General features: G+C 52.9%; 1 protein-coding gene across 2 annotated transcripts in view; it reads left to right on the forward strand.

The window, feature by feature from the left end:
* SRGAP3 (SLIT-ROBO Rho GTPase activating protein 3) overlaps positions 1-9888 on the forward strand; it is a 282947-nt gene extending 273059 nt beyond the window's left edge. For both annotated transcript variants that reach the window (XM_081245040.1, XM_081245041.1), the window contains 3 exons: positions 401-550; positions 2733-3060; positions 6931-9888. In XM_081245040.1, coding sequence (XP_081101166.1) covers positions 401-550; positions 2733-3060; positions 6931-7344 — 892 coding nt within the window. In that variant the 3' untranslated portion in view covers positions 7345-9888. The remainder of the gene's footprint in view (positions 1-400; positions 551-2732; positions 3061-6930) is intronic.
* The last annotated feature ends 3363 nt before the right edge of the window (positions 9889-13251 follow it).

Here is a 13251-nt window from a genome sequence, read left to right on the forward strand (position 1 = left end):
AGAGGGCATGGCGGGGAGGCAGGCAGGGCACCCCAACCAGCTCCAGGCCCCTCACACCTGTTCAAAGCCCCGGGTGCAGGGAGGGATGGAGATGCCTTCCTCCTCCCTCGCTGGACCCCCAAACTGCTGCTCATTGCCCAGGGCTCAGCTTGCAGGCCCCCTCCCCCATTTCTCCAACACACCCTCCCCTTTAACTTGTCCCAGTCTCGAGCATCTGGGAGAGAAGAGCCTAGATGAGGGGAGGAGAAGGTAGGCATGGGCAGTGCCACGGAGGGCCTCCTGCTGGAGAAGCAGCAGCGGCTCAACCACGAGGTGTGTGTGGATCCAGCCCCTCAGGTCTCAGCACATGGCGGTTCTCTGGAGCGAAGCCCTCCCAATTCACGTCTGTCCTTCTCCCCAGGGACGATGCCTTCTCGGACAGCCTGAGCCAAAAGGCCGACAGCGAGGCCAGCAGTGGGCCACTGCTGGACGACAAGGCCTCCTCCAAAAACGACCTCCAGTCCCCCACGGAGCACATCTCGGATTACGGCTTTGGGGGGGTGATGGGCCGGTAGGAAACGCGGATTCATTCTTTGCGGCTAGTACAGTCACAGTTTGTGTCTGACTGGGGAGAAGCAAAGGCACAGGAGGGAGAGAGGGAGGCTGTCGTGGCCCCTTCTTCCCCACAAGACGTGACGTGGGGCACACCTGGTGGGCTGGCTGGAACTGGCCTAGAATGTCAGGTAGAAAGTGATCCAGCTTGGAGCAGAGGTGGAGAAAGAGGAGGAAAGACATATATTGGCAACCAATGCTTTTTATTTAAAATAATAATAAACGGGAAAGAGAGAGTTGCAAGTTGGCAAGTATTTTTCCTCTCTGTCTCCAGTTCTTACACCTCCTCCCCACTTTCTGTTGAGGACCTCAGTTGTTATATTTAAAAATGTAAAGCTCACTTAGTCCCTGAAGTGCACTGCAGAAACAGAAGTCTCACACCCACTTCGTGGGGGAAATTGACACGCGGCTCCACGCACATATTTGGTGGGGGCAGATTTGCCAATTTCTTCACTCCTGCTTGTGGGTGGGGCTGTCACATGATCTTTCCGCCAGGTAAGGAGCTGGGCTCCTCACTCCCTCTACAGGTATAGTCCAAAGCACGTGGTTGTTTAAAGAAAAAAAATACAATAAGGAAACGAGAAGGAGGGAGAGAGGGAGGCTGTCGTGGCCCCTTCTTCCCCACAACATGTGATGTTGAAAAGGAAAGCTGGCAGTGTGTCACTGCTTTCTTAATCGAATTCTCAAAATGTCATGTTCTTTGTTTCTCTGGTGGAGAGGTCATGGGATCAACCCACACATGGGGTACTTGCAGATAAAGCCAGAGAAATCAGCCACAATAAGAACGTATGTTTATGAATTTATTTCAGCAAAAGTCCCAGTGCCTCTTTTCAGTGTATTCCGTTTGGTTCAGGGTGCTGCTAAATGATAGAATCAGGGGAGATGGACGGTTGGGGTAGGTAGATGACAGAGTCATGGTCCCTTGACTTCCAGGGGGGCCGTATCTTCTCCTGCCTCAATTTCCCTCTCCCTCTGTCCTCTCTCATCTACCTTCTTCTCGTTCTTTCTTCCCCAGTACCCTTCCTCTTGAACACCGGTGCTTTGGTCCTGTTGGGGTGCCCACAGGCGGTGCTTAGCTTGGCTGGTGGCACAGGGTCTAAAGCGCAGCTGACCACACTGAGCTTGGCCCCCGTCACAATCCATTCCCGCACTCCGCCCCTCTTCCCCGCCCCCTCGCCACTTCCAGCCTTCCCTCCCCTCACCAGTGCCTTTGAGTTTTCGGTGCCCTCCATAGGACACAGCAAAATCTCCTGTGGGTAGAACCTCTTCAGAGTGCTTTCCAACCCTCTGAACCTCCCTCAGAAGGTGGGCAACAAATACTGTGCCCATTTAACGGATTAATAAAGTGGGTCTGAAAGAGGTCACTGGAAAGTCTGTGACAGAGACAGGACAAGAATTCGCCTTCCTGATAGACAGTCTAGTCCCCTTTTCACTCCACCACAGCCTCCCTGAGGGGTGAAAGGTATCCAAGTGCACGAAAGGCGTTCCAGTGATGCACATTTTACTCTTAATGACTAGTTGTCCAAGGTCTGGAAAAGCCTCATAGGAACAGCCCTTTGGTGACAACACTGGGCTGTGGTCAGTTCCCAGGGGGGCCTCCTGAGTCTAGAACCCAGTGTCCTGAGCCCCAGCCCATGCTGTTTTCACCAGGCTTGTTGTCTGTGCTGCCCCGTGGAAACCAGGGCCATCTTGCAGGGAGCTTGCAGGGAGCTGGTAACTCTGGTATAGTCAAGCCTCAATGCCTCAGACCAGTCAGAGGCCCTTTGGAATCATGGAGACCTCTAAACCGCTTAAGAACATACCATGAGCCCACCTAACCGGGAGCGAAGTGTTCCCAGGTTGAAATCCTCCTGGCCCTGACCTAACGTGCAGACGAGATTCACTATGTAATTGGCACCACCACCGACTGGAGCTTGGAACACCCCCGACTCCTTCGTGTGCGCAGATGAAACCCGCGGGCCTGAGTCACGTGGTCAAGAGAGTGCCTTCCCTGCAGAACCGCGGAGTCTGGCTGAACGAGGCTTTACTATACCCACTCCCTAGACTAGTGTGTAGCGTGTGGCCTGGGGGTTGGCTGACCCGTGTGACACTGGCCGGGGTTGACCTCTGCCCCATGCCCCCGCCCCCTGGCTCCTTTGCAGAGTGCGGTTACGATCTGATGGAGCAGCCATCCCCAGGCGCCGAAGCGGGGGAGACACACACAGCCCGCCCCGGGGCCTGGGCCCCAGCATAGACACGCCACCCCGGGCCGCCGCCTGCCCCAGCAGTCCCCACAAAATCCCCCTCTCCCGGGGGCGGATCGAGAGCCCCGAGAAGCGGAGGATGGCGACGTTCGGGAGCGCCGGCAGCATCAACTACCCCGACAAGAAGGCGCTCTCCGAAGGGCACTGCATCCGGTCGACGTGCGGCTCCACCAGGCACAGCAGCCTGGGGGACCACAAGTCCCTGGAGGCCGAGGCCCTGGCAGAAGTAAGGGCCGGCGGGAAGGCAGGCTGCGCCAGCCGACACCCAGAGGGGCAGGGGGTGGGCACCTGCAGACGGGGGAGCCCCTTCGCCCTTCAGGCCAGGCTCAGGCTAAGCCAGAACGTGAGGTAGATAATGAGCCGGCCCCCCTGTGGGAACGGAAGCTGGATGGGTGCAACTGCTGGCTGGGGCTCCTGTGAAGACCCAAGGGCCCGGTCTCCAGGGCCAGAGGTGGGATTCCCGGATGTGGGGATGTGGTAATGGCAGACGTCTCCATAACGTGGCAAGATTGTGCTCTTCGTGCTTTCATTCGTTCATCTTGTCATTCATTTATTCATTTTTTCATTCATTCATTTATTGACAAATACTGATTGAGCATCTGTTGTGTGGCAATCACTGGCTGGCACTGAGAGTATAATTGACCTAAAATGGATCCAGGCCCTGCCCACATGGAGCTTATGGTTTAGAGAAGAGAGAGATGCCAACCAGTAACACACACAGCTGTGAAATGGCAGCTGGGTCAGGAGTCTTGAAGGAGGGGACTCTGAGTTTCAAGAGTGCTTAGAGTTTTGTGTTTTTTTAAATAACTTTAAAATTTTTTGGATGAGAAACCTGTGTGATTTTTACACTTGCCAAGCAAACCAAACAGATTCATTTAAGAAATTGTTATGAAACAGTTTGTTTAAATTGTTTAATAATTTGCATAGCTACTTTCCTGTGTTTTTGATAGTTTTATCATAGTTCAGAAGTTTCCATTTTTCTCTCTGGAACTTGGCAGGGTGCCCATTATGTATCCCCTTCCCAGTGTTTTTCTCCCAGTTTAGAAAAGAGAGACAATTAGAACCTTAGGGTCGGTTAGGATTCTATTGTGAAGAGTGGCCTTGAATCCCTGTTCACAAGGGGAAGGGAAAGCTGAGAGCTTGGGGGCTGTGTTCTAGAGGAGGCCAGGAAAGGTTCTCAGGGATATCAACACAGCAAGTGAAACACCTCGCAGGATCTAGTTTGGCCCCAGGTCCCAATGCCCACCCCCAAGGTATCAGCACCTTGGCATGGGTCCAGCAGAGCAGCCAGGCAGCCTGCTGGTCCCTCCATTGTTGGGGGCCATTGTCTTGGGAAGTATTGCCCTAGCATCTGCCGTCACCTGGAAGCTCAGGCCACCTGAGGCCTGGCCCAGAGCCCTTTACACGGAGAATCAAATGCAGTCTACGCCACTGTTTCCAAAGTAGGTCCCACAGCAGACTGGTTCCATGAGGTTATTAATGGAAGGGAAAAAGGTGTTCTATGGTCAAGAAAGTTTGGGGAATGCTGGTCTGGCAAATTTGAATGGGTTGTCTGCAACAAGAATTATTAAATATGTTGATGTGCACTGTGAATCTTCAAGAAGGAGAGCAGGGCGCACCCACCTCCCAGACTTCTTTGACCTTTAGTCACAGAGCATTTTGCAAGAGCGGCCTAAAGAATACACGTGGGGCGTGCTGCTCACGTTTTCCGTCTGCAGACATATCTACACACTCTAATTCGATAGCTACCATTCGATAGCAGAGCATGGGAAACGGTACGTAAATAGCCAAGGGCACCCTGGATGGCCTGCAGCCTGCTCAGCATTGGCTCTGATGAGCACTTGACATTGCAGGCTGCGGAGGGCAGCTATGTAGTAGTAGGTGGAGTTACCTGAAACCCTCCGGTCTCAAAATGTCTTTTAGGATTTAGATTGGAGCCCAGTCACAGAGGCAGTTTGGGGACCTGGCAGCACCGCCTCCGAGGTGGGAAGGTCTCGTTCCGGAGGAGGCGGAAAGGGATCGTTTCCCCCCGCTGTCCGCGCTCCCCAGCGCCTCTCTGCAGCTCCACGCTGAGATCACGGCATCACCTCTCAGACTAACGCAAGGCTCACGCCGAAACCCCCAGCTGATCTTCCTCTGGGCTCGCTGTCTTCCTGGCTCACGCTCTGCGAGGGTGGAGTGGTGGTGGTGGGGATGGTGGTGGAGGGGAGATAATTATATTTTATTTATTAGTTTTGCCTTTAGGCTCCTGCTGGAGTAGGGCAGACAGAGTAGTGATGTCAGTGGGGGACTTTAAGCAGACTGGGACGTGGAAGGCGGGCTTGGTCACTGCAGGGTTGGGATGTAGCAAAGGTGGGGACAGGACTGCCTTCTCTCCTGTCAGGCGGGACCCCCATCACAGCCCCACAGCTATTCCTTGTAGATAAAGGCACAAATAGCATCTTCTTTAAAGCAGACAGTGTTAAGGGCAAAGGGTAAAATGTCCTGGGGAAGCATAGATGCTAATATTAGCCATTAGCTAATCATCAGTAGTCTCTTCACAAAGCAAGATGATAGGCTGGGACCCTGATGGAGGCCAGATTGGAGCCTGTCGTGGAGGCCCAGCGGGCAGGAGCCGCCTGAGGACAGGGGAGGAGAGGAGGTGAAAGAAGGCGTGGACGGGGAAGGGGCCGGCAGGACACCTGTGGGCACCAGCCCCATCAGTCTGACCAGACTTTCAGTTTTCCCAGAGTTGCCCCAGGGCAGAAAAGCTAGTGTGTCTCAATAGTCATCCCGGAGCCTGAGGTGGGTCAGCACCTTCCAGCAGCGGTTCTAAGCACTGTCCCTCCTTGTCTTCTCGGTGGCCCAGCTCAGCCTGAGCAGCTCCCTCTGCCTCTGTGTGGAGGCATCCCTGGGAAACCCCGAGGGAGCCGAGGACTCTGGCTGAAGGGAGTGTGAAAACCACCATCTAGCAGTTCACAAATGTCATCACGTCCACTGTCTCATCCCATCTTCACGGCCAGCAGGGGGCTTTCAGCACCTGGACCGAGCGTGGTGTGGAGCCACTGAGACTTGCCCGAGGTTGCCCAGCAGCGGTAGCAGAGGAACCTTTTTCCCTCCCAAACCTGGGCTCTGCATCCAAGCCCAGGGCTCCTGGGTTAAATGCTGCCATCCAGCTCCAGTGCCCACTCCTGGAATGCTGGGCCCCAGGTCAGCCCTCTGGGCTGCCAGAATCTCTCTCTGTCTCATTCAAAGCGCTGTCATACTGATGAGCTCTTAAATATCACAATATCCCTGGGAATTGTGTAGGCAGATGAAGATTTTTGTTGCTTTTTAAATTTTCCATTAAAAAAAAATTCTGATTATAATACAGAGAAGAAAGTAACAGTCCTATCATCCTGGGGTGAGCATTGCAAACATTCTGATATACAACCTCCACACAAATTTCCTATGGACAAAGGAGAGAGATATTTTTTAATAATAATAGTTAGGGGCATGAACACTGGAGCCAGAACTACTGTGCTGCTAAGTAGCTGTGTGACCTTGGACAAGTTACTTAACCAATCTGAGCTTCAATGTCCTCATGTGTGACGTGAGCATAATGGTAGTTCCTACCAGATAAGTGAGAGGATTAAATGAATTGTTAGGGGAAGGGGCTTGAATTGGTGCTCGGTATTAGCTATTATTGCCATTGTTATTGTCATTATTTGGAAATACTAGGTACCAGGTGCCATGCCATGCTCTTCGCAGGAACTGTATCATTAAATACACTCATCAACCCCTTGAAGTCAGTATTATACGTGTCTGTAATCTACAAATGAGGATTCTGAGACTCAGAGAGGTAAGGTGGCTTGCCCACAGTCACACGGCAGGGAAGTCACAGAAATAGGATTTGAACCCAGGTTTGTGTGACTGCAGAGCCTGCCACCACTAGGTCTGCGATACTCACTCTGATTTTCCTTATGGTTATAAGACTCCCTGGGATCCAGTCTCCATCCCTTCCATGAGATTTGTGGGGAAGCCTCCCTAAGAAGCCTACAAGCTGGGTAGCAGCCCCAGAAGGGTTAGATCCCAGGCCTCCAGACTCTGTGCTGACAAGCGCTCTCCCTGTCCCCAGGACATCGAGAAGACCATGAGCACAGCTCTGCACGAGCTGCGGGAACTGGAGAGGCAGAACACAGTCAAGCAGGCACCAGATGTGGTGCTGGACACCCTGGAGCCCCTGAAGAACCCGCCAGGCCCCATCAGCTCAGAGCCGGCCAGCCCCCTGCACACCATCGTAATCCGCGACCCTGACGCTGCCATGCGTCGCAGCAGCAGCTCCTCCACCGAGATGATGACCACCTTCAAGCCAGCCCTGTCCGCCCGCCTGGCCGGCGCCCAGCTGCGCCCGCCCCCCATGCGGCCGGTGCGGCCCGTGGTCCAGCATCGGTCCAGCAGCAGCAGCAGCTCGGGCGTGGGCAGCCCGGCCGTGACGCCCACCGAGAAGATGTTCCCCAACAGCTCGGCCGACAAGTCGGGCACCATGTGACCTGCGGGGTGGCGGGCACCGCCCCGGCCCGCTGTGGCCCGCCGTGGCCCGCCGTGGCCGAGGGTGGCCTCTGTGACTCCCACGTCCTCCCGGTGCTCCTGGCCTTGTCGGGCAGGGCCCAGAAGGTCAGCCTGGGAGCAGGTCTGTGTGGAGCTAAGGCCCAGGCCCGAGCCACAGCTCGCCTTCAGCCACGTGAATCCACAGGCCTCCCTCCCGTGTGCACACAGACGGCCAAGTGGTAAGGAGCAGCCGCCCCAGCCGGAGCCTTTCCCAAGATCGTGGCAAATGTTGAATGGCTTCACCCGCGTATCGTCACTGGAAAGTTATTCTCTCGACATTCTACATGCATCCATACGTGTGTATGTATGTGTATGTGCATATGTACACGTATATATGTACGTATGTGTCTGTAGGAGTGTGTGTGTATATATATATATTTATGCATCTCTATACATATACTAGATCTGGACACACATGAAATGTATATAGGATCTCCTTTTTCTTTTTATGAAACTTAGATTTACCTCAGACCCATGCCACCAAACATCTCCCGCTGAGTTACTTGGTGGGACCTGCAGGGACTTTTCTGGGAGAATTTAAGGCCCACAGTAACTGCGAATGAAGCAATATACCACTCACCTGCAGAAAAACAAAACCAGTCTCCCACTGTCTCCAGAAGTTGTGGCCTTCCAGAACAGTCTGCCCCTAAAGGAAGGGTGGGGCAGGCGGTACCCCGGGCAGGCTGCTCCCAGAGGTGGGGAACCCTTCACAGAGCCCCCCCACCCCCCTCCCACCCCAGAGACCCTGCCTTTCCACACAGAGGCCAAGACCAACTGCACCCCAAAGGCATGGAGGACGTTGGCGAGAAGCGCCCCGACCGCAGCGGCCTGTGTTCGACCGTAGAAGAGGGGATGGTGAGAGCCTGAGCCCCATCGTAGCGCAGTGTTATGTGTGGTTGGGAAAAAGGGAAAAAAACCCAAGCACAGTGGTGTGGAATGCTTCAAAACCTAGAAACGCTGTAGGAATAAATCTGTGGTAACTATAGAGGTTTAACTTATACCATTTTCAAAATATTTAATTTTGTCTTTTCCTCTTTCTACTAATTATACTGTGTCAAAATCTGGAACTAAACAGGCAAGGAGACTTTGAGTCCCATCATTTTAATTTGAAATCAGGCTGTGACGCGCTCTGGCTGGTGGCCTCTTGCATGAAGCACACGGGGCCCGTAAGTGCCCACCTCAGACCAGGGCTGGGGAGGGAGTCCTTGGCACTTGCCGTCCTAGAGAACGCTTTGGTGGACTTATGCAATGAAATAAGCTTCCCTCTCCCCTTTCCCTTCCCTTTTGCCCACCTCCTCCAGCCCATTTAACTCAATTGAAAATATGGGGTTAGGTTTGGGGGGCGTGTCACTCACCTCACTGACCCTCAGTTTCCTGCTCCATAAAAATGTAAGTGAGCAAGCGGTGCAACCTAGAAAGCATTGTGCCAACACGATTGCTCTTTTCACGGTCATCACTAAGGTGAAAACCATCCAGCGCCTTCCTTATGAAACCTCCTAATGGCAGTTGAGAAGTGGGCACTGGAATTTTCCTACCAGCTTCATAAGAGCCATGAAGCCCGGTCCTGCAGGTACATCACCTCTTGACATTCCATCTTTACCATTTCAGCCCACTGGATTAAGTTTCGCCCTCTCCTCTGGTCCCCAGACGGGGGGACCTATGAAGCCACGTTACCTAGGTGTATATGGGTGGTGAGCCACGCTGCCTTGCCTGAAGCACTGGCCTTGAGAGCACACAGTGGAGGAAAGAATAAGAAAGGGCACAAAAAGAGAATGCCAGGGAGAGGCCAGTGACAAACTTGACCTTCCCTGTTTTGCCTATAACTCCTGGAAATGAAAGAGCCTCAGAACGAGCTAGGAGCCCTCTGTCTTTTTAGCACATAAACATACCCCCATATTACATGTTAGGAGAGGAAGCAAGGCCTTAGGATGGCTGTGACTTGTCCAAGATTTCATAGATGGCTGAGAGTGGGGCTGGGTCCAGCTCCTAGAGTCATTTCTTTGCACGGATGCTGTGATATGCAGCAGGATAAGAGACTTCTCATTTCCACCCCAGAGAGACTCGCAGACCTTAAATGCAGTGGCCCCCTGTGCAAAATGCCACATTCTCTGCCATGACTACCAGACGAAAAGTGAAAATCTGAGTTGACAGATCAGTTGCCTGAAATACATAACACCAGTCAGATCATGTGGATTTTCCTCTGAAATGACTAACTTCATCTTTCCTTATTGAAAATAGGCCCTGCCTTTCACTGAATTACCTGAGGGCAGAGCCTTTGCCATTTTCTTTAGGCACCTATTCTTCCATTGGGCAATGGCTGGTGAGTTCACATTTAGGGAAGCTCACACCCCACTCATCCAGCTCCAAATCTGAGCCTTGACGCAGAACCACGTGGAAAAATAATTCCCCCTGCCCCACCCATCTGGCGCTCTGCATGTCTCAGGCCCCCTCCACGCGCATCCAGGCCCGCCCGCTGTCACGAGCACTGGCATTCTCTTCCTGGCTCCTGCCTGTGTTAGTCCACTATATATTGCTGTATTTGCTTAAATGCTGGAAAGTAACTGTTAAAATGTGAAACTGTAATTTTTTAAAAGGCTACAATGAAATCACAGCCAATGCCACTCACGAAATCTTTGCACCTAGTAGATAGATCAGTGTAAAAAACAAGTACCAGAAACCTAACTGTACAGTGAGCGTGGGGGAAAACGTAGTAACCTAGTTAGTAGTCCTCAGTATAACCAGTTGCACAAGGGGAAGTGGTGTTTGCCTGCTTGTCCGTCACAATTACCGAAAGCTGTACTGATCAGTTCATTGATAACGGGCAATTTTTTTTTTTTTTCTTCACAGAACAGTTTCTTAACCTTCAACTTACCCTGAGGTCAAGCCTTTTGTCTTTATGTGTTACTGGTGTTCAGTCTCTTTTAGGAATGAACCAGCAAGATGTTCATTTAAAACTGACCAAAGACAATTCATTCCTGGTCTAGTTTCCTGGGCCTGGGGCCCAGCCTCCGGCCGCTAAGGACCTTCCTTGGATAAAACGGAGAATGAGCCGTGCTTCCTACCCCTCTCTCACTCTCTCCCTTTAGTCCCCTTTCCTCTTTTAAGAGCTGCTCTGAGCTGTGGGATTCTGTGAAAAATTCTTGCCTTTCCTTGTTTTCAGTGCTAACGATTTCTCACCTTGAAGCGCCTTTTGAACCCCAGGCACAGCGCGCAACTGGAGGGAATTGTCAGCTTGGGAATTAGACTTGGGAGTCTTTTCTCTGAGGTCACTGGGCCCAGGGGCAGGAGAGAAACGGATCCCGAGGGACGAAAGGTTCCTATTCCGTGAAGAAATCCAAGTGGGAAGAGATGCAGGGAAGTGGAGTCATCCCTCGGCTGCCAGTGGGACTAGCAACTCAGCGATCTGCCTTATAAACAAACACTCCACAACTGGCTGGTGGTACCCCCAGGGGGCCAACACAGGGAAGGGCCTGGCGTGGGGCTTGCTGCCCTGTTGGAGGCCCTCGGAGTGCCTTGTCAAGGGGATTTCTTTCTCATTCAGGAGGCACGGATGCAGAGGACTTCCTGGGACCTGGTCATTACCTGGCGCTCAGCGCACGTATGCAGCTGATGGCAAACCATGAGGCCTAATGGAATGGTTCTTCCTCTCAGTCTCTCTGTCCCTAACTTTTCATACTAGAGCAAATGCCTCATCCTCCTGAGAAACCCAGAAAGAAGGACGGCTGGCTCACAGCCGTGGGGGTTAGGGGCTGCTGGGTTCAGGGAGGGAGGCCTGGAGGAAAAGGCAGGAAGCGGGTGAGCCGAGGTGTTGCTAAGATGATTTTCTGCTGTGCAGAGCTAATGGTGGTGTTTCACGGCAACTGCCCCGGTTCTCTGGGGTCCCCGCTCCTCTCCGCACATACCTAAAGGTGCGGGGGGAGCTGAGGGCAGGGGCTTTGCTGCCAGGTCTGCGTCCTCCTCGCCTCTCTGAGGGTCATCTGCCAGGGTCCCGCCGTCTCATCCTCTGGGGCTGCCCCTTGCCGACACCTCCTTTCTGTGTGAACTGTCCCAGGCAAACGACAACCTTGAACCAGAACAGCCAGAGTGCATTTTGCTTTCCTCGAATGGAAGTAGCTTCTGGCCAGGGTTTCTGCTCAGGCTCTAGTCCCCGGCAGTGTGACTGTTTACATGGTTTGGCAATAGGTTTGGTTCTGATTGCTTCAGAGTGGCTGGTCTATTTCGTTTCCTTTGGTTTCCTTCCTCCCCAAACTGTCAGGAAAATCAAATCGAAACCACCCCAGGAGATTGCTGGTTGCCCGTCCCCTTGTGGCGATAAGTGTTGCCCTCTCCCGGACATCATTTCTCTACCTTACAACCCAGCGCCCGTGCTGTAGAGTGTCTGACTGGATCCTCTGTCGCGTATTCTGATGGTGCCTGCTGGTTTGACGTGGAGCTATCCTGTGAAATAAAACAGCTTAACTTTTCTCAAACGTGCTCCGGTGGTTTTTGGAAGGGTGAGGTCGCCCGCTGGGGATGGGGAGGCCCCAGGGGGGTGTTCCTACCCTCCAGTCCACGGTCAGTGTGCTTCCCCCGGGAAGCATCCCTGAAATGTCCTTTAGCTCAGGTCGAACACTGTGAAGGCCAAGTTTCCAGAGAGGACCGCGTCCGCTGCAGAGTTAACTGAAGGAGGTAAGTGTGGGGGCGCTGCTGGGAAAGCGGGAACCAGGAGTGTCAGAGCAAAGGCAAGGGGGCGGGGGAGCTGTCGTCTGAGGGGAGGCCTTCCTGAGCTTATGACAGATCAGCGGAGGCCACAGGATACTATTGCCAGTGGGACTGCATATGCAGCATTTTAGCGTCTGTTGTCTGTACACGTGTGATACAGCCCCTTGGAATTGTGTCTGTGTGTGTGTGCATGTGTGAAGTGTTTGTTGATTGCTCATTTCTGTCCCGGGCACTAGATTAAGCATGCATTTCTCATCAAATTCTCAAAAACAGCTATTGAAGGTAAGTACCCTTCTTAAACCCCCTTCTGCAGAAGAGGAAACGGAGGCTCTGAGAGGCTAAGCAACTTGTCCGAGGTCAGGCTAGGAAGTGAAGGAGCCCGAATCTGAGCCCAGTCCGTCTGACCCCGCAGCCGTGCTGTTTACACATTCATTGTCCTGCCTGCCCTCAAGCAAGCTCATCATAGTGGAATTGGCCGCAGGATCCCATGATGAAGGTAGCTCCCTGCGGGCCGTAGTCAAGGAATACTCCGGGCCTTTCCTTTCCAGTGAGCCCTCTGGTGGATCTTCACACAGGGGCCTTTGCAGAAGAGAACCAGGTCTTCTGCCAGCCTAAGGGAATCCATCAGTCCCCCCCATAGCCACTCACCACTCAGTGGTGGCCTTTCGCTAATTCCAGGCTCCGGTGCGGTGCGGCCTGCTGAGGGTCTGGATTTTGGGTGCATTCCATAATCTGTTTACTGGCTCAAAGCAACCGTGCTCTCTTGAGAACCCTGAAAAAGAAGCCTGTCATTCAACAAGTGTGTGGTAAGCAACTTGGTGTGAGCCTTGCCCCAAGTTGGCTGCTGGGGAGACAGATGGACGAGACCCAATTCCTACCCGCAAGTTGCTTGCAGTCTAATTGCACAAGGCGATCACTCCAGAATCCTGAAATCAACTTTGACTCATTAAGGCAACGATGAAAAGGACAGCATCTCCGACCCACAGAGGCACAAAGAAAAGATACATTTTAGCTGCCTAATGGCTTTGCCAGCTCCAAAGCAGTCCATTGCTGGACTGCCCACTTCTGGGCATATCTGTTTAGGACTCTGCAAGGGACAAGCTATCTAACCCACGTAGCCTGAAGGAAAGAGAATTTACTCGCTCAT

The sequence above is a fragment of the Mesoplodon bidens genome, assembly GCF_964165515.1.
Source record: "Mesoplodon bidens genome assembly, chromosome: 10".
Taxonomy (NCBI): domain Eukaryota; kingdom Metazoa; phylum Chordata; class Mammalia; order Artiodactyla; family Ziphiidae; genus Mesoplodon; species Mesoplodon bidens.